We start from the raw sequence: 21,396 nt of genomic DNA on the forward strand, positions 1-21,396 counted from the left end.
ACAACAACAACAACCGCCATTCGCCACTAAGTGGCCGTGACGTCACCACGACGCTTGTGCCAGGCCAAGTGCACCTTGAGGCCACGTGAAGTGTCGAACGCCCCGCTGGCAGGAGGTCACGGGGCAGACCCAGCAGGTGCCACGGGTCGACTGACCGAGATGACCGAGATGACCGGCTGATGCACCACCTGTGTCCCCTACTGTACCAACTTGCTGTGCTTTAGCCACCCGGCACACGCACACACGCACATACAACAAAGTTCCCCCGTATAGCCTGTAACAGACTGTAGGGGCAAGTGCTGTTCGTGAGCACCTATGAAGGCCGGAACGGTACACGAGGGGGTGGGTGGCCAGCACCACGCCCGACCGCCTTTGTCTCCCCAGTGGCGATGTTTACACATCGCACTGGGTACTCATTTGAGGCTGAGTCGACCTAGGGGAGGCCCAGGACCGGTTCAGATAATCGTCACTGGTGTTGGCCGTGTGCGGGAATCGAACTCGGGTCGCCGGGTTCATAGCGCAGCGCGCTAACCGCTACACTACCGCTCCCCACGCACACACACACATGCACACACACGCACACACACGCACACACGCACACACACACACGCACGAGCGCATAGTAGGGTTTGAGTGAAGCACACGGCTCGTGAAGTGTGCTCTGCTGCTCCGATAAGGCTCATCGTGCGAGACCCACGCCCATGCGGACTAATATAGCAGCATTAGTCATGCGGGCCCCTGCCGTTCAGTAGTGGGGCTCTCTGAGCTTTTACATAATTGCATTATTTACCCATTGCTGCAAGAGTATCCGAATCTACGTTTGGATTTGTGTCATCCGTGTGCCTCTATTCAATTTTTTTGTATTACTGTATTACCAACTGGTTCATAAACATTTTGGGAGACTTCATTCTGGTGAGAATTCCAGCCAGTTTTACACTTTGAGATCTGATTAATGTCTCTTTCCACCTGTTGCACCACGAAAAGAGGGTTTTTTTTCGTTCAAAAAATAGCGAGTGACGAGCCCATTATAAAATAGGGTCAACTTGTGCTGTTATTATATGTCCTACTTATATTTATCCATTTATTTGTGGATCCAGTAACCCTGCGATTATTGCGTATTACGCATTACTCCATTATTTACTGGTGCATTTCTTGACAATCATTTCTAAAGCACTTTCATTCGCTCGGACAATGCATTACCTTGTATACTTTGGAATTTGGCCGTGAAATTGACGAGACAAGGGCCAGTACTTTACAAAGGCTGTCCTACATTCACAAATAAATGAACCATCACACTCTATCTCTAGTGAGGGCATAGTGTATTTTTTTAAATAGCTCTACGATCTAGCAAGGCAATGGGTGACTGGAATTGAAATTCCAGGCGGTTAGCCGAGGACACAGAGGGAGGCACGTGCTGACTCTAATCCCATCCTGTCCAGTGGGCAGCAACAAAGAATTTCAGGCAGGAAAGACCGACATGGTATCAATGGACATTCGCACAGCAGTGTTCTCTATGCGCTATAGATTTACATCACAAGCAGCGTTTGTGAGACGCTCTGAAAGTAGCTCCCTCCACGACCCCTTAGCACCGCTACCACTCTTCAAACTCCAAAGGAGATATTTAAAACCCTTCTCTTGCGAAAGCCAGCGAGGGGCGCAAGGAGGGGGCGAGGTGCGGTTATCGCACCAGGTACGCATTTATAAAGCCGAGCCAACGTACGGGACGCCGAGGCCCAGGTCAAATGATCACCACCGATGGCAGGCTGTGTGTTGGGGAATTGTACTTTGAAGGGCATGTTCACAGTGCGGTGCACTCACCATCAAACAGCCGCTCCCTATAACAAAGACAAAGATTCCCCCACCCCCACCACCATATAGCTTCTAACAATTTAGGTTGGCAAGGCACACGATGGGGTGAGTGGCCAGCACCATGCCCGGTCGCCTTTGTCGCCCCAAGTGGCGATGTTTACACACCACACTGGGTACTCATTTGAGGCCGAGTCGACCTAGGGGAGGCCCAGGACCTATTCAGATAATTGTCACCGTTCACCGTGAGCGGGAATAATACCCGGGTCGCCGAGTTCGTATAGCAGCGCGCTAACTGCTGAACCACACACACACGCACACACACATGCGCGTACACACACAGACGGTATCATGCCTGGCTGCTCTGTTTGGCCACGGCCATGCCCTCATGGGCACAGAGGCCAACCTGCAGCGCTGCACGTTTCGCTTCTTTGAGGGTGGAATGTAATCACAGCCACTGGGTTAGAACACACAGAGCACTCAGCAGGGCCTCATACCTGCCCCTCCACTCTTAAGTCTACAGGCCGACTCCGTTGCTCAGCTTGACGGGTTTTTTTGGTTGCCTGGGCGTCAGGCTAAAAAGCATCACTTTTCCTTTGAAAACATAACTTTACAGAAAATGTACAATTCTATGTCTACTGATCGGCAGCTGGCGATGAGCTTTTTTGCCAGTGAACTGTGGGAATTGAAAAAGATTGTGGAATAAGCCTCAACTCTGCCGATGAGACCCACAATGTTGAAACCATTCCAGAGTTTGCACGATTAAACTAATTCTGCTGGATGATGTTAGCCTGAAAGCTGATGGGACTGAATCGTGTGATGAGACGAAGCGGAGTTGTGTTAAATGGTCGAAGTGGTGTCCATTCTCATAAAAATTGGTGGCCAAAGAAACGCACCAATATATTAACCTGTCGCCGTGTGTTTTGCTCCTGTAAACATTTTACAAACTCAACGTGGATAAGGAAGGATAAGGAGTGTGTCACATTCTACGCCTTGTGATGGTTACATCTGCCACTCCTGCTGCTCCTGATGCTGCCGATACTACTGCCGCTGTCGATGTCGAAGCCGCTGCTGCACGTGACGTTTTCCTTACCACAGCGTGAGCGGATGAGGTCACCGAACTCATCTCCGACGGTCTCCTCATCCATCTGGTCGGCAGTCGCCATGGCAACCTCTTGCAGCGGCGTTAACAACGGGCTCCGATGTCTCCCTGGCGAGAGACGACGCTTCTCGCTCCCCTCGGCCCTGTCCGTTCAGTCCGGCTCACGACGGAGGCACTTCCCCCCACCTCCCTCAAAATCCACGAATGCTCCCTGACAGGGGAGACAACACGCACGCAGAGGGCAATGTGGTGTGTGTGTGTGGACCGGGCGGAGCGTGCGAGCTTGTTTTATTATTTTCTTGGACATTACGGGCTGCCACCTTGGCTCGTCTCCACCGCCGCCATCAACATCATTCACGTGCCGAGTACCGGTCAGGGGAGGTGGAGCGGGGCAACTGCACCCAGCGGGGATAGCTGCTAGCTCGGCTCGCCTTCAATGGAGAGAAATTTAGATTCTCGAAAGTGTTCATGGAGGACCAATTCAGGAACATTTCGATACTGGAGAGGATTATTCGAGAAAACGAGAAAAGCCACGTGCGTCGCGATGCAGATTTTAGTGACCACTCGGTGATGCGTGCACATGGACGTTCCGTTTTGTAAATCCACTGCTGGATGAGGGCCTCCCCATATTTTTTAACAGTGCCTGTTAAGGTGCACTCTTCACAGCGTGGTGCTATGGAAGCCGTCCAGCTCATAATCATCATCTCCAAATGCCTCGCAAGCCATGAGGATCTTTGACCATACTTCACCACACTAGTCAGTGCGGGTTTGCGTTGAGGAAGTGCAGAACGATGGATTGTGCTGCACTGGCCCGTACCGCCCACGATGCCTACTGCAACGGTCTTACGGTCATGGTAGTCACCCATCCAAGCTCTATCCAGGCTCAACCCTGCTTAGCTTCCAAGATCTGACCAGACTGGGCACATTGCACACGATTTGGCTGTTGGCAAATCAGCATGTTATGTAATGTGTTTGTTACAGAATGTCAGAAATACTATTAATTTGTGGCTTCATATATTAATCAATTATTGATGTCATCGCGAACAACACACAATGTGATACATGAAATTATTACATCATTGGATCTTTTGAAAGCCATGTTTTTTTTGTAATTACAATTATTGATTACAGATTAAACATAAGCATGGCAATATAAGAATAGGTTTTCCCATTTTTTCTGGCAACAAAACAGGTTTCAGTTTGGTGTTTTAACATCTTTTGTTCCCAGAAAAAATGGGAAAATCTATTCTTATATGTTGACACTGGCAAAGGAGGTTCCATGAGATAAGCATGGCAAGTTCGTATCATCACGTGGCAATCTCGTGATTATTATTCAATTTCGGTGGACTGCTCCCATCTATCTGAGCGACTTTAGCATGCGCACACAGCTTTAAACAATATTCAGAACACTCAAGGCAACTTTGAAATAAACTTAACAGAGCTATCTTACAGAGCCTCTTGCTGAATAATACCACATGTATTAAAAAGTTAAGTTACAGCTTTGCAATAATCTGCTCACCCCACTGGAGGCAGAAGGGCCTCCACTAGAGGGAGCTCTAGAGAGCCCCTCCAGATGGTATTTGGCCTACTCTTCCACACTACATCCACGAGCGCTGAGAAATGCTCTCATTTGCATACCATTTAAAGACATTTCAGCCCCTAACTCAATCTGCTGTTGGATGAAGGCTTCCACATTCTGTCAGCGATGGGGACTGACCATGTATCACCATGTATCACCAACTGGTGAGCGTGTTCAGATGGAGTATCCAGGGAGCAGTTCAGATATCACTTGCGACTGATCTGATGTTAGCCGTGGTGAGAAACAGGACTCACAGGGATCATAGCTAACCACTGCCCCACCGCTCCTCTCCATAATTAAAAAACTGGAAAGTTCACGTCGAATATGGAAACAGCAGGTTATATCTGTTTATTTGTAGCACAGCTATTTCACAGAATGTCAATTCAACATTTTTTGTTACAACCGCCAATAAAGATGTCCTGTATCGTCAACATGCAATGGACGAATGTGCCCTGCTAAGCAAATAAGACTTTTTTTTCATTTCAAAACAATATATTTCAGCTGAGGGATGAGCTACAAAGAAATGGGTATGACAAATTAAGGAGCAGCCTCCGAGTTGCCTAGAGAATGGGCTCGCTGGATCCCTAAACCAAACACCCGATAACATTCCACCATAACGGCAAGCGTAACTCTTTTTCCCCCGCAGGCTATTTATGATAGTAATTTCAATACGCAGCAGCTGTACTTCTAAAGTACATTCTGAAACAAATGACTCAGCAATAGAACGTCGAGAAGAGACAACATATAAGCAATCATTACTTTTACTTCCTTTGCGGCTCTATGTGACAATTTGTGAAACGTGACAATTTCCAAAGGTGCCCAGAAAATTATTGATGCCAAGCAAGGCCGTAGCCATGGAGTCAGCATTGGGGGGGACCAAATCTTCCAGGGGGTCTAGGGGTCCCCCCCCCCCCCCCCCAGAAAAAAAATATCGAAATTTGAAAACTAATTTCTTGCCTAAAATATTTTAAAAAAAATCCACTAACATATGGGATGGACTTTTTTTTACAATAATTGTCTGATAGTGTATTGTATTACATTGCTGTTTTTTTTCTTTTTTACCATTTCTTGTTTCATTGTATGTAATGGCAGAGATTAGGGATTCATAAAGTACAACCATAACCAGAATAATATAAACAGAAATCTATGCATTGTTACATGAAGACAAGTCCAGATATTGTGGCCAAGGTTTAGCAAATTGTTGTTTTTATTTACATAGCATAGCAATTATTATTATTAAAAAATATTTTTATAGCAATATATTGGGGGGGGGGCATTTTGAGCATATTTGAATATTGGGGGGGATGTGTCCCCCCCAAAGTGTCCCCCCCCAATTTCTATTATAATTACGGCCTTGATGCCAAGTAACAGCAGTGGTCTTCTCGCCCTGAAATAGCACGTGTGTGCGTGCGCGTGCACGTGTGTGTGTGCGTGCGCGCGCGCATGCCCGTGTTTGTGTGTGTCTGGGCATATGTGACGAAAGTGGCTAAGGGTTTGTCCCATTTGATTAATGAATTTCGGTTTGTCTGACAGAGCAGTCTCTGTTGGAAAGTCTTTCACTGAAACTCACACACTTCCTGTTTACAAGTCTAGATTTCATTCGCCATACCTTAGCTTTGCTGGAAATGACAAAAAAAATTACCACTCTAACCTTAAATTAAGTATGCACACCGCAATATAGACAGAATTCATATTGCTAAGAAAAGTAAACTGGGCAGGACACATCATGACCAATGGTAAAGAATAATAATGGAGGGGCAGCCAAATAATTGTTTGCGTCTTGTATGTATGTTGAACTCCTTTCGCACCGTACGTAGCCAACCGTGCTAATCGGAGGATGTGTCTTGAGATAAAAAACGTCAATCGATGATGATGTGGAGCGATGAAGACGTCAGTTCTTCCATTGGCGCTAGGTGCTGGGTCATCACATCGCAGGATCGTGAGAGACAGCGATGGCTTGGAGAGGCTGGCTTTCACCCAGCAGTGGACTGAGCATTGCTGATGCTGATCAAATAAAATACGTACCTGGAAAGTTATGTCTCACTGTCAAATGGGGCTCCAAAATAAGCAAAACTTTACATTTTGCTAAAAAATGTGGAATTTGCAATGACAAGCAGTGAGTGTTTTTTTTTACAATGCATTGTGAGCAGGCAAGCGGCAATTGCAGCCTTCATGTATGCAGCAGACGCAGGAAGTGCCTTCCAACATCACTGCCGATGCACCGCTTGGAACAACTTAAAGAACACTTCAAGGCAGGCTGGTGAAAGTGAGATTTTGGAGAAAGAGTAACAACAAGCGAATACTATCTCGGTCCGGAAGAGTTGGGAAATGAGTATACAAACGGATGGGTTAAAGTCCGTGTCGGCAACTCTATCAGTAGTTTGAATCCAAACCCTGTTTGTTGTTTTAATATGCTCTAAGGTTTAATTCAACTTTCGAGACTTCACCTTGTGCCATTTACAGAACCCCTTCGCCTGCGATGTAAAGTTCACGTTAAAGAGCCGCTTGCAAGACGCAGCGGATCTCGAGAGCTCGTCTCGAGTGTGGCCAGAAATGCTTTGAGCAAGTCATTGCAGGGCTGCGCCTTTAACTCTTGCACCATCCGTTGGAAAGTTGTTGGCCATCGTATGGCAAATTCACAAACTTCGAAATTAACTTTCGAAACCGCCACTGTAACATTGTAAAGGCAATCCAGGCGACTCGTCCCCCGAAACCTGGTCCGCATGGCATTCAGCATTTGACATTCAAGCACACAATTGGACATTGTTCAAATATCACAACGCCCCCCCCCCCCATCATCGTCAGCCGTGCTCAATCCACTGCCGGATGAAGGCCTCCCCCACCCAAGCCGCCGCACCATCTCGAGAAACAGATCCTGGGATGTAATAATCCACCGAGCTGATTTTATCGCCCCATCTCCTGGGTTAATTTCTGGTTCCTTGGCTGACAGCTGTCAATATTCTTGACTATCGGAAAACAACAACCCCTCCCCAAGACCACTTACTTTTCTTACACAGTTTTAAATGTCTTTATTCTGCGTGTGCTCTCTAATCCTGGTGACTACACGCCTCTTGGTCGCACTGTAACGTGCAAACACAGCTCTGCTTTATTTAACCAGGTGAGACTTGTACTCGGAGTGCAAAAGGCAGCTCATCATTAGCCACGGTGAAATCCACTGCTGGATGCACACAACCCCGGTGACATCGTTCGCTTCATCTCCCTCTCGGTGGAGTGGGGGGGGGCGTCTTCTGAACGACCTAGGGTCTCTAACGTCCACGACGCAGCGGGATAAGGTGGCAGCAACCACTTCGACCCGGATGGACACACGTGAAAAAGAGGCTTTATAGCTCGCCCAATTCCTCCGGTCTAAATAAATATTCACATTTTTTTTTCTCTCCGCCTGATGGAGACCGCTTGTTTTGCGATCGAAACGTCGGGTTTTTTTTTGCTTTTATTATTTCCAATTTATTTTATTATTTTAAAGTATCATTTTTATTTCATTTTCTATCTCCGTGACTTTACCAGATTCTCAGATCGACATCGTCGCGCGCACAACGACGACAATTCCCATCATTGGCGGCGGTCGACAGCGACTCGCGCTCAACTTCCACGCCGCCACCACCACCACCACCCACCACCCAACAAAGTTGCTCCTCCGAAGATAATCGCCAAGCCGCCGTGGAAACTTCTTGAGCCACCGCAAGCGACGGCAAACGAGAGAAAGCAAAGTGCGCGAAAGTGAACGAAGGTGCAGATGGGTGGGCGAGACGATGGCACACGAGGATGGAGGGGTGACGAGAAGGAGAGGATGAAACGCCGGGATGGAGGGGGTGAGATGAAGACACACACACACTCTTCTTACTTGTCCGCTTGTTTTCTTCTTCGGCCGCGGAAGACGGACCTGTCGGAGTCACAAGTTTGCGAGTGGAGGTGCAAGTTTATGTAAAGTTGGTGGTGGTGGTGGTGGTCACAGCGGCAGCAGCAGCAGCAGCAACTTTGTTGGCGCCAGGAGCAGAGGGGGTTGATGATGATGGTGGTGGTGGTGATGATGATGAGAAGGAGGTGGGATTCTCGCGAACGTCATCACAAAGGAAGCTCACGCCCTCATCCCCCCAATGCCTGCTATTGGTTGTTGGTATGCGGTCCGGATCCAACCCATAATCATTGCGTGCGTTGCCAGCACCGCGGGTTAAAATCCTCCAGTTCGACGAGAACAATTGCGGCATTCATGGGTCAGTCGACTGCTGGATGGAGGCCTCTCCAAGGCGATCCTGCGATGCAGTTAAAATCCTGCACCCAGCACCTTGTGCGCGCACGAGTTCAGAGGCTTTGCATCGCTCCGTCTCCCCGGCGGATGTGACCCTCGCTCGGACGCGGTCATGCCCTCTCGTCTTCCCGCTCGGGTTATTATTCTTGACCATCAGCCATCATCATCATCATCCTGACAGTGACGTGGCCTGCCCAAGGTCAATTACTTTGTCGTAACAATCTTTACGTGTGTGTGTTGAACTTCTTTCGCACCGTACGTAACCAGCCGTGTCATTGCAATTTTAATTGAGTTAGGAATTGCAATGGCAATTTGAGTTGCCCTTCATGAATCCGCGTGTCTTTTCGAATCCACGTGTTCATCTCTCTGCCTCGGTGAAATTAAATGAGCAATTCGTTGCGAGACATCCGATTGAGGATCTTATGATTGTAAAGGAATGGTGTTATAACCAAACACATAAAATCACACATGCAGTAGTGTGTCTTTGCCTTGCACATTACGTACATACGTAGGCTGCCCAATAACGAGCTTAACGTCTGTGTTATAAAAAGTTATACGGTTATTTTTATTTGCGTTATTCTAGTACTGCTTCTGTCGGACCTCAAGGAAACTCCGTGTTTAGATGGTGGTCATTGGTCTCAATACGATCTTTGGGATGTTTAATAGTTTGTTTGTTGCATATTTATGTGTGGGATGGAACTGGAGTGCGTTGGGAAAACCCACGCATAGGATAGCTCTGTCAACGGCATGCCCGTCAACCCCTTACCAGTGCCTACCACATTACAGACCAGTTCAGACCTTAGGGGCCGTCCATAAATGACGTCACGCGATTTTGGACGATTTTTGACCTCCCCCCCCCCTCGTCATACGGCGTTACAAAAAGTCAGACCCCCCTTCAAATGTGACGTCACAAAGCTCTGCCCCCCCCCATGCTTCAAATCGCTTTAAACTATTGTCATTGTAGTGCGCATTTAATGATGTTGTAGGAGAAAACATTTTTTAAAAGTCTATTGAATTAAGTAGAACGTTTTGTCTATATTTATTTAAAGTTGCGCATTTTGATGTGACGTCACATTTCTCAAACCTCCCCCCTCGTCACACATCGTCACAAATGTCCGACCTCCCCCCCCCCTAGGTGCGTGACGTCATTTATGAACGGCCCCTTATTGGTCACCCCGTGGCCTTCTAAATCTCAACGTCCATCCTACAAAATCCCATCACAAGGGATACATACAAGCGAAATGACAAAAAATAGTATTTGTTTTACTCGTATTGAAACGGCAGTACGTCGTATGGACATGAACACTCAATTTCCCTGCACAAGGACACGGGGTAAACCGTCTGGGTTGACAGCTGTGCAACCAACTTGCTGAACCCTAGCTGCCCCATGACATCGGTCTGACCCACCCTTACTGGACATCTGTGAAAATAGCTTCATAAGCTCATCGGATTTCTCCGGGATAAATAAAGATTCCTATTCTGATCTCCACAAACGAGTGTTCTTAACTCGTCCCGTCTTTATACAAAGACAAAGATCCCCCATATAGCCTTTAGTAGCATGTAGGGGCAAGTGCTGTTAGCGAACGCCTCTGAAAGCCAGAACGGCACACGAGGGGGTGGGTGGCCAGCACCACGCCCGGCCGCCTTTGGGTCGTCCATAAATGACGTCACGCACCTAGGGGGAGGAGGGGTCAGACATTTGTGACGATGTGTGACGAGGGGGAGGGGTTGAGAAATGTGACGTTACATCAAAATGCGCAACTTTAAATAAATATAGACAACACGTTATACTTAATGAAATAGACGTTTTAATAAAAAAAATCTCCTACAACATCAGAGTGCAGCGCCACATTAAATACGCACTACAATGACAATAGTGTAAAGCGATTTGAAGCATGTTTTATATTTTCTTGGGGGGGGGGGGGCAGAGCTTTGTGACGTCATATTTGAGGGGGGGGGTCTGACTTTTTGTGACGCCGTGTGACGAAGGGGGGGGGGGAGTCAAAAATCGTCCAAAATCGCGTGACGTCATTTATGGACGGCCCCTTTGTCTCCCCAGTGGCGATGTTCACGCACTGCACCAGGTACTCATTTGAGGCTGAGTCAACCTAGGGGAGGCCCAGGACCGGTTCAGATAATAGTCACACAGGGTGATGGCCCTGAGTGGCAATCGAACTCCGATCGCCGAGTTCGCAGCGCAGCGTAGCGCTAACCGCGACGCCACCGCTCCCCGCGGTTCTACAAATGTATTCTCACCCCAAATCCCAGCTCACCCCCCCGCATGAACGAAACACGTTGGGGGGGTTCGTCTAATAATTAGCCTACGAATTGCGTTCATAAGATGAGCTTATTAAATCCAGCGTTCGTGTTCCACCAACCCCGCGCGCTGGGTCATCCCCATCGCCGATAGACCGCACGCCGAAAGCCTCCCCAGCAAACTCTCAACAAGATCAAGTTCGCGTGTCAAGCAAAAGAAGCCGAACAAACAAAAATCTTCGACGAAATGAGGATGGGGGTGGAGTGCGCGCGGGGTGGGGGGAGGCTATTGCGGCGTGACAAGAGACGTGGGATGATGACACCACTCACGATGTGAGAGGGGAGTTCCCCTCCAGGATGAGAGTTGGAGTCACATAGTCACTTTAAGATGCTTTTTTGTTCATACGTATCTCTCTCTCAAATTTAGCATTCTCAGGAAGAACGTAATCAACCAGGTAGGGTGTTGACTGTTATGTTATCCGACTCTCTGTTGTATTACATGACATTTCTAAGTATACTAGATTTGTGTTTCTATTTCATGTATACCTGATGACGATTGCTTGTGTAGCAATCGAAACGTCGTATGCTAGTATTTAATTTTTTATTTTATCTTTATACGTGACTTTACCGAAAGAACCAAAGAGTAATTTCTTGTTCATGTTTTTTGTTTGTTGCGGTTGCACCCGATTCAAGAGCCGAATGGCTCACAGGGCTACACCTCGATTTAAAGCTTTCGTGACTGTAGGGATTCATCTTCTTGGTTCTTTTGGTAAAGTCACGTAGAATGGAAATAATAAAATAATAAAAATAAAACATCATAATTCTCACGACGTTTCGGCCACAACGCAAGTAGCCGTTTGTCTCCTCGACAGACCTGTTATCCACCTGAGGACGGCTGCTTGCGTTGTGGCCGAAACGTCGTGAGAATTATTTTATTATGTTTTATTTTTATTATTTTATTACTTCCCTTCTACGTGACTTTACCGAAAGGACCAAGAAGAAGGGCTATACCTAATAAATGAACTTGAACTTGAGTGCGCGCGTGCATCTCGGCTAGCTATCGATCCTCCTTCACGTCCCGTCCAAAATGCGCGGAGCTTTACACATCCCACCCAGCACGCCCCATTTTTGCTTCGAGGTCATCAGCGTTCACGCCGAGGTCATCCCTGCCACGCGTTGAACTGGCAAGTCAGTAATGTTCGTCCTGTGGAGAGAAACACAAAAGTTTCCGTCGTGGGAATGTGGAGTTTCCCCTATTTGACTGACTCAGGACCACACTGGTCATTGCTAAAGCACTGCTTTCGTTTTAACTCCTCCTATTCGCTGTGATGTGGGGAACGAAAGTCGTTGATCCCATTGTCAGCATTGTGCTCTGAGAATGTTTTTACCCGGACAAGGGGCCGTCCATAAATGACGTCACGCACCTAGGGGGGGGGGGGGGGGTCAGACATTTGTGACGATGTGTAACGAGGGGGGAGGGGTTTGAGAAATGTGACGTCACATCAAAATGCGCAACTTTAAATAAATATAGACAACACGTTCTACTTAATGAAATATACTTTTTAATAAATGTTTTCTCCTACAACATCAGAGTACAGCGCCACATTAAATACGCACTACAATGACAATAGTTTAAAGCGATTTGAAGCATGTTTTATTTTCAAAATGAAAATATGGTTTTTGTGGGGGGGCAGAGCTTTGTTACGTCATATTTGAGGGGGGGGGGGTCTGACTGTGACGCCGTGTGACGAGGGGGGGGGGAGTCAAAAATCGTCCAAAATCGCGTGACGTCATTTATGGACGGCCCCCAATGTAAAATTAAGAATATCAGGGGTGCGGATATGAGGAGTTTTATTGGATACTACAGAGCTCCGGCGGTTAATAGGAGGCACAGGTGATAGTCGTGTCGAGTACTAGTGCAGTGCTGGAAAAAGTACAGTACTGTATTATTATATTCTTGGTTCTTTCGGTAAAGCCACGTAGAAGGGAAATAATAAAATAATAAAAATAAAACTATTAAATTCTCACGACGTTAGAACGCTGCCTTTCCGACAGCTCTGTTTCTTCACCTGAGGACGGCTGCTTGCGTTGTGGCTGAAACGTCGTGAGAATTATATTGTATAGTTTTATTTTCATTATTTTATTATTTCCCTTCTACGTGACTTTACCGAAAGAACCAAGAATATGAATCCCTGCAGTCACGAAAGCTTTAAATCGAAAAGTACTGTATTGTGTTTATACTACCCAGTGGTATGTATCCTGTATAGGTTTCATGCTGCATCGGGTTTCTAATTAAGATCATTAATTAGTCCGTTAAGATGGATCAATAAACATGCATTCGCCTTCCAGAAAAAAACGCGTCCTCTTTTCGATCAGGATATACAATGTACACATATACTGTATAATGAATTGCAAACCCATTATTTTATTATATACATCTATTTAGCATGCAGTGATGGATAAAGGTTGTCCTGTTTGTCAAACAACCTCCAATGACCTGACACTCAACAGTGGGTAAGACATTGACTGATGATGGTGATGAACGAGGCAGTGGTTGATGATGTGGTTAATGATGATGGATGTTGATGAGCAGACATTTTTGTTCTCTTCTGCAGGTGGATTAATTCCTCTTAATTGGAAACCCAGTTTGCAGGTTTAGGGCCTTCATTCAAGTTTGGAGAGGGGGGGGGACGAGAGAGAATTACGGCGTGTGTTAAGTGACCTTGCACTTATCACGGGGCAGACACGTCGCAATATTGTAGCGACACGTTACTGATGTTATTGCTCGGTTATTACTTCGCAACACGCGGATCTGCAGGGCATCTCCAGCAAAGGACGCTTACGCTCCCTGCTGGTGGAGACTTACAAGCGAAGCCTCGAAGAAGACACAAGTTGTACGCCTGCTTATTTTTTATATCTTATTTTCTCCACATAATAACAGTCGTTGTGTAATGTATAGTTTTGCTCGAGCAAGTTAGAACCAATTCATAAAATAACGGCCCTTTATTTGCATTTATACAATCGTGCAATTTACTACACATTGACTCAGTAAGCCTGACTGCTGATGACACGAAACGTCTCAAGTAAGTTTGTATTGAACCAATGCTGCTGATAAGATGAAGTTCCAGGAAGTCGTATGATCCATGGGATATGTGAACAACAAAAAGCTTTATATATTTTTTTATGCGGAGAGGCAAAAATATAGATGGGAATGTCTATTTGGCGACATTCTCCACGGCGACGCTGAATGATCATTATGCACCCTGTTTAAAATAACAACCGTCAGCTGCGAAGATTGATTGATTATTGTGCTCTCGTCAAACGCCCACTGTCGCTGCCCACCATCACCTCCCACTCATTTCAATATCCCATCTCGGGAGACAAGGGCGTAATAGCGTTTCAAGTTTTCGTCTGTGCTGCGTCATCATTTCTTAATGGGGGAACGGGTGGACAGGGGAGAAAGGCAATTTTTGTTTGCGAGGATTAATGCATTTTCAGGAATGGAAATTGCATTTGGCCAAAGTGACAGTGTCCCGTCGACCATATATTTTGCGCTTTCTAAAGGCTGTCTAAACATTATAATAACTCTCAGAAAATAATCCATAACGCCGCGCTAAATTACAAACAACTTAATCGGTGACGTTTTGGACAACGGACCTGCGTCACAGCAGATCTCTACCACAATTAAGAGAATATCTCTGCTATGAAGAAAGGCCATTACCAAAAAAGTCGCCAGTTAAATACTTTGCCTTTTAGGGCAATGTGTGATTGACAACTGTTTTTTTATCCTTGTGCATCACTGCCTACTTATATATCCGTTACGAGACCATACAGAGCGTTATCACTTTGAGCTACTTAAATTGACAATATAACGCATGACCTTTTTTGTTAATCTATATACACACAATGCATCTGTTTATAGTGTAAACAATGACTGAAGCACACAAAACCACCGCTACAATGAAACGTTTTAAACCAGCACAGCTGGTTGTATGTGAAGTCTTCTATTTATAAAGTACAGTACTATTAAGCATATTTATTAATAATGTATCTTGTTACACAAACTGGAAAAGCTACGTTTTCCTTTGAAATGTTGAATCGAATTATCTGCTATGCCCTCCGACAATTAGCTACATTTTATGGGCCACGTTTTTAGTCTTTTCCACGAAACTACCCCAATTTGGCATCATGAAAACGGGACGAAACATCCTTTCGGATCTCTCACAGTGCAGTACAATCACCTCGTGTTAGACAAAAGCCCACGGAAGTTGATATCACAGAGCTCCCTCTGATGAGATACCGTACATTAAATTGCCCCCTGGAACAAAACATAATTTCGGATCTCATACAGAGCAGTACAATCACCTCGTGTTAGACAACAGCCCACGGAAGGGGATATCACGGATATCCCAGTAGAGGGGATATCACAGATATGGGGCCGTCCATAAATGACGTCACGCACCGGGGGGGGGGGGTCAGACATTTGTGACGATGTGTGACGATGGGGGGGTGAGAAACGTGACGTCACATCAAATGTGCAACTTTAAATAAATATAGACAAAACGTTCCACTTAATTAAATACTTTTTAAAAAATGTTTATTAAATACGCACTACAATGACAATAGTTTAAAGCGATTTGAAGCATGTTTTATATTTTTTGGGGGGGGGGGCAGAGCTTTGTGACGTCATATTTGAGGGGGGGGTCTGACTTTTTGTGACGCCGTGTGACGAAGGGGGGGGGGGGGCAAAAATCGTCCAAAATCGCGTGACGTCATTTATGGACGGCCCCTATCCCCTCTGATGAGATACCGTATATGTTGATTTGCCCTCTGGGTCCACACAGAAGAGGTCAGCACTTCCTCACCCACTCTGCATATGAGAGTCATTGTCAGTTTGCGAGGCGGTTAAGCAGATACTCAATGACCGGAGCTGGATTTTTGTCAAAGTGTGGAAACGAATGTGCACTCTCAAATGTGATCGGTTCTACTGTGTAGTCATTGTAACCTGGCCGAGACAACGCACTACAACCCCCACATAAATAATCATCGATTCGCTTGAAGTAGTGATATAATCTATGTTCCCAGAATATAGAAAAATTAGTAGTCAGATTCGCACAACAACACTTTCCATACCTGTCGACCCCTTATCAGTGCCTCCCTCATTACAGACCAATTCAGACCTTATTGGTCACCCCGTGCCCTTATAAATCGCAAGGTTCATCCGACAAAATCCCATCACAAGGGAGAAACACAAATAGACAAACAAAATTGGCTGTGTAGTGAGTTCAACTGAGTCGCAGACGTACTCTTTGGAGGCAACACATTGATTCAACTCCAACACACGGGGTAACTGCCCCTTAACAGAATAACAACCTATGGTGGTGACCACCAGGCTAACTCCACTAATTACACCATAACTAGCTACAACGGACCGGACCACAGCTTGGGTCCAGGTCCATGTGTTGGAGACTCTGTAGGACGTAGAACGTAGACGAAGGTTTCTTCAAGATGAACAACAGCACCGGTCCCTCTGGGAGACCCGGCTTATATCCTCTGCGGCGTGGCTGGCTCCACCCTTGGTCACGCCGGTTTCTTCAAGATGAACAACAGCGCCGGTCCCTCTGGGAGACCCGGCTTATATCCTCTGCGGCGTGACTGGCTCCGCCCTTGGCCACGCCCACCTTCCAGAATCCTCGAGCAGGATCTCGACCCTGACCACGTGACCACCCCTATCCCTCACTTGGGGCCCCTGTGTAGAATTAGCCGGTCACGTGTCCTCTGGGGTCAACCAGAGTGCCACGGCCCTTAGTAACCCCATCTCCATGGCCGGCACTCGCACACCCCATCCTGTAGGGGCCGGCACTGCGCGCAGAGCGTGGTACCACTCAGCGCTGTCGATCAGCGCTCACCGAGTCCCTCTAGGGCCGGCATTACACAGCGACATCTCACTATGTCACTGCACCCGCATTGAAACGGCTGTACGCCATATGGACCTGAAAACTACATTTCCCTGTGCAAGAAGACAGGTAAACTGTATGGGTTTACAGGCATGACTTAAGGAAAATTAAGGTTGTTTCAATTACACTTGTCGCAACGTTTTATTTCGAATACTTGAGAAAATCAAGCAATGGTACACCACACAGTGTCAAGTGTTGGGATGTCGGTTTAATAATGTTCAAGATGTTTTTATTCACATTAAGGGGCCGTCCATAAATGACGTCACGCGGTTTTGGACGATTTTTAACCCCCCCCCCCCCCCCGTTACACGGTGTCACAAAAAGTCAGACCCCCCCTCAAATATGACGTCACAAAGCTCTGCCCCCCCCCCCCCCCAAAAGAAGAAAACATGCTTCAAATCGCTTTAAACTCTTGTAATTGTGGTGCGTATTTAATGTGGCGCTGCACTCTGATGTTGTAGGAGAAAACATTTATTAAAAGGTATATTTAATTAAGTAGAACGTGTTGTCTATATTTATTTAAGTTGCGCATTTTTATGTGACGTCACATTTCTCAACCCCCCCCCCTCGTCACACATCGTCACAAATGTCTGACCCCCCCCCCATAGGTGCGTGACGTCATTTATGGACGGCCCCTAATTTGCAATTCCTAGTACAGTAATGTGAAATGTCCAATAAATGATCAACCAGGCATTGTGGCACACACCACAGAGAACCACGGGAACCACGGAGATGGAGCGATTATTGTAGTAGAGATGGAGCGGTGTGTGTGGAGATGGAGCGATTGTTGTAGAGGGGGCGTCCATAAATGACGTCACGCACCTATGGGGGGGGGGGGGGTCAGACATTTGTGACGATGTGTGACGAGGGGGGGGGGGGGTTGAGAAATGTGACGTCAAATAAAAATGCGCAACTTTAAATAAATATAGACAACACGTTCTACTTAATTAAATATACTTTTTAATAAATGTTTTCTCCTACCACATCAGAGTGCAGCGCCACATTAAATACGCACTACAATGACAATAGTTTAAAGCGATTTGAAGCATGTTTTATTTTCAAAATGGAAAGTTTTTTTTTTGGGGGGGGGGGGGGGCAGAGCTTTGTGACGTCATAATTGAGGGGTAAAAATCGTAGAGATGGAGCGGTGTGTGGAGATGGAGCGATTTTTGTCGAGATGGAGCGGTGAGTGTGGAGATGGAGCGATGACCGCGGTTCGTGTGCAGGGAACCATCGATCGCTGCATCTCTTTCGCCGTCACATTGCAACAAAGAGCGTCTTGTGAAGGAGCATCATCATCACCATCCAGCTGTGGCTAGACCATGGCTGACCACATCGTGACACACGTGACAAAAAGTCGCGGTGCAAAAAGTAGATTGTTGTTACTCCTTGGTTCTTTCAGGCAAAACAGGTCCCTGCGGGGTGGGCTGGTAGGAACGAATAACCAAAGAATATAAACATCATGTATTATGACACTTGTTTAGCCAGGAAAGCCTCAGAGAGTGTTAAGGATTTTCTAGGGTCCTGCCAAGTGTTTGCAGTAGGGGGCGATGTTTACTACACCTAATCAGACAATACGAAGGGAGAGTTTGAGGCCTAGTTCTAGGCTTTAGGCCTAGCTGTAGGCTTTAGGCCGCTGTGAGTTAATTTTTTAATTAAAATGTTTTAATTATTAATGTAAAAGCTTTAAATGTAAATGTTTCTATTTAAAAACATCAGGGAATGTAACATTGTTAAACATTAACTCCCTTTCACACACGCGGGTGTACGATACGAAGGGAGAGTTTGAGGCCTAGTTCTAGGCTTTAGGCCTAGCTGTAGGCCTTATGCCGCTGTGAGTTAATTTTGAATTTAAATGTTTTAATTAAAAACTCTCAGGGAATGAGTTAATTTTTAATTTAAATGTCTTAATTAAAAACTATCTCAGGGAATTATAAGGGAATGTTACACTTGTTTAGCCGGGAAAGCGTCACTGAGTCTAAAGGTTTTTGTAGGGTCCTGCCAAGTGTTTGCAGTAGGGGGCGATGTTGCTACACCTAATCGGACATCGGACAGACGGACGATATAATCTATTGTAGGCTGGTCCACTTGGTTCCTACCAGTATTAACGTAAGTATAAAATAAATTAAATGACGACGTTTCGGGCGCAACACAAGCGTCCGTCATCAGGTGGGACACTTAAATTAATTCTAGATTTGAAGCTTTCGTGACTGCAAGGATTCATACTCTTTGGTTTATTCGGTAAAGTCACGTAGGTAAAAAAATCAAACTTCAGTTAAAATAACTTCAGCAATTGTTTCTTGCTGTGGTTGTCCCACCTGATGGCGGACGCTTGTGTTGCGCCCGAAACGTCGTCATTTAATTGTATTTATTTTCTACCTACGTGACTTTACCGAAAGAACCAAAGGGTATATATGGATCCCTGCAGTCACGAAAACTTCAAATCAAGATTAGATTGTTGTTATTCACTTCGTGGCTTATGCGAGCTGGGAAATGCGCTGCGTTTTTCCCTCCCGCCTCTCACCCCCCCATCACCATCACCACCACCACGACGACTTCGTGCCACTCTCTTTTCGCGGCCGCCCGCCGCAACATCCACACGGGGGCTCCCACCACCCACACATCACCACCAGCACACACCACCAGCCTCACACATCACCACCCACATTACCACCAGCACACATCACCACCACACACACACCACCAGCCACACACACATCACCACCAGCAACACACACATCACCACCAGCAACTCCTTCATGGCTGACGACCTGGGACAAGACTGGTGGCTGCAGGAGAGCGTCGCGGAGCAGCGGTCAGGTAAGGACAGCCGCCTCGCGAGCTTGACACGTGGTCACCCCCCACGCTGCCCCCACGTGTTCCCTCGCCCCCCCCCACGCTGCCCCCCCCCCCCACGCTGCCCCCCCCCACGCTGCCCCCCCCCCACGCTGCCCCCCCCCCCCACGCTGCCCCCCCCCCCCACGCTGCCCCCCCCCCCACGCTGCCCCCCCCCCCACGCTGCCCCCTCGCTCCTCGAGGTGCAGTTGAGGCAGCGTCCTCCTCCTCCTCCCCCCACGTGTATGGCGCGCCCCACACACCACCACGGCTCGTGGTCGTCTTCGTGCTCAATGTCCACCACCTCTGCCAGGGTGGAGCTGAGAGCGAGCGGCGTGAATCTAAAAGTCGTCGACGGCCACGCGATTGTTCCTTGGGAGGAGGAGGACGCACGTGGTACAGTGCGCTGTACTGTACACGCGCCGCACGTGTTCACGGCGAGGAGTGGGGGGTGGGGAGGTAAAATCGGTAATTTGAGTTTCCTCTTTCCGATGGCTTCTCGAGTTCTTTGTTTATTTTTGTGCTTCGGGGTCGAGTGCGGAACGTCCACGGTCCCTCTCACGCCATCATCATCATCGTCTCGTCTCCCTCTCTCCACGTCGGTTGTGAATGTTCGTGGTGAACTTGCAAGTCGTTGTTTTATCCACGCGTGGCCGCCGGGTGGCGATGCGAGACCTCTGATCGAGCGAACTGCTACAACAATCGATATCAATCGATGTCAAAGACAGAGATCCCCGCCTATGTTTGGTACATGACAAGACAAAGATCCCCCGTGTAGCCTTCACAGACTGATGGGGCAAGTGCTGTTAGCGAGCAGCACCACACGAGGGGGTGGGGGGCCAGCACCACGCCCGACCGCCTTTGTCTCCCCGGTGGTGATGTTTACACACCGCACCAGGTACTCATTTGAGGCCGAGTCGACCTAGGGAAGGCCCGGGACCGGTTCAGACAATCGTCAATGGTGTTGGCCGTCAACAACAAGGACATTCAATTGAATTTGATAACGTTGAAGTGTTATGCAGAACTAATTATTACCGGCCAAGATTAGTTAGAGAATCAATTTAAATTGAGAAGAATTCAAATCATTTCATTCGCTGTGATGGCTATAGACTCAGCGCAGCCTGGAAGCGTATTATTAAGTAAAACACAACAGATTGCAATTCCTTACAGGTGAGTCACATGCTAAGTGGATGATTACTGATCTATTACATAATTGCATTCACCTCTGCCTCTAATCTCGCATCCTGATGGGGTTCAACAACGAAGACGTCATCTTGCACTTTTTAAGACTGGGAGCAGGTGGATGGCTTCTCTATTCTAGCAAATCGCCTGAAGATGCTGGATGTAATGTTCAGCGAAACGTCGTACTCAAATTGTAAATGTTGTGGATCCACTCTTCAACACACCGGTGGGCTAAAGTAGTGAACTATTTGTCTTTTGTCAACGTGACACATTTTTTACTGATTGCCCGTGTCGGGTGGTGGAGGGTTGCAACACATAAATAACGCGATCTAACCCAAAAACCTTTATGATGAATAATACTGGTCGCGAAAGCCTACGTGTTAAACTGCTGGTAATGAGTTCATCAGCAATT

At 47.0% G+C, this 21,396-nt stretch overlaps 2 protein-coding genes across 5 annotated transcripts in view; one reads left to right on the forward strand and one right to left on the reverse strand.

The window, feature by feature from the left end:
- LOC144734286 (dystrophin-like) overlaps positions 1–8,550 on the reverse strand; it is a 636,663-nt gene extending 628,113 nt beyond the window's left edge. For 3 of the 4 annotated variants that reach the window (XM_078616432.1, XM_078616429.1, XM_078616433.1), the window contains exons 1-2: positions 8,350–8,550; positions 2,900–3,119 (exon numbers count right to left, since the gene is read on the reverse strand). In XM_078616432.1, coding sequence (XP_078472558.1) covers positions 2,900–2,972 — 73 coding nt within the window. In that variant the 5' untranslated portion in view covers positions 2,973–3,119; positions 8,350–8,550. The remainder of the gene's footprint in view (positions 1–2,899; positions 3,120–8,349) is intronic. The other variant, XM_078616430.1, reaches the window with a different exon arrangement.
- Positions 8,551–19,497: 10,947 nt separating this feature from the next.
- CMSS1 (cms1 ribosomal small subunit homolog) overlaps positions 19,498–21,396 on the forward strand; it is a 170,815-nt gene continuing 168,916 nt past the window's right edge. The window contains exon 1 of the mRNA XM_078616226.1: positions 19,498–19,787. Coding sequence (XP_078472352.1) covers positions 19,727–19,787 — 61 coding nt within the window. The 5' untranslated portion in view covers positions 19,498–19,726. The remainder of the gene's footprint in view (positions 19,788–21,396) is intronic.

The sequence above is a fragment of the Lampetra planeri genome, chromosome 50, assembly GCF_965212315.1.
Source record: "Lampetra planeri chromosome 50, kcLamPlan1.2.h2, whole genome shotgun sequence".
Lineage (NCBI taxonomy): Eukaryota > Metazoa > Chordata > Hyperoartia > Petromyzontiformes > Petromyzontidae > Lampetra > Lampetra planeri.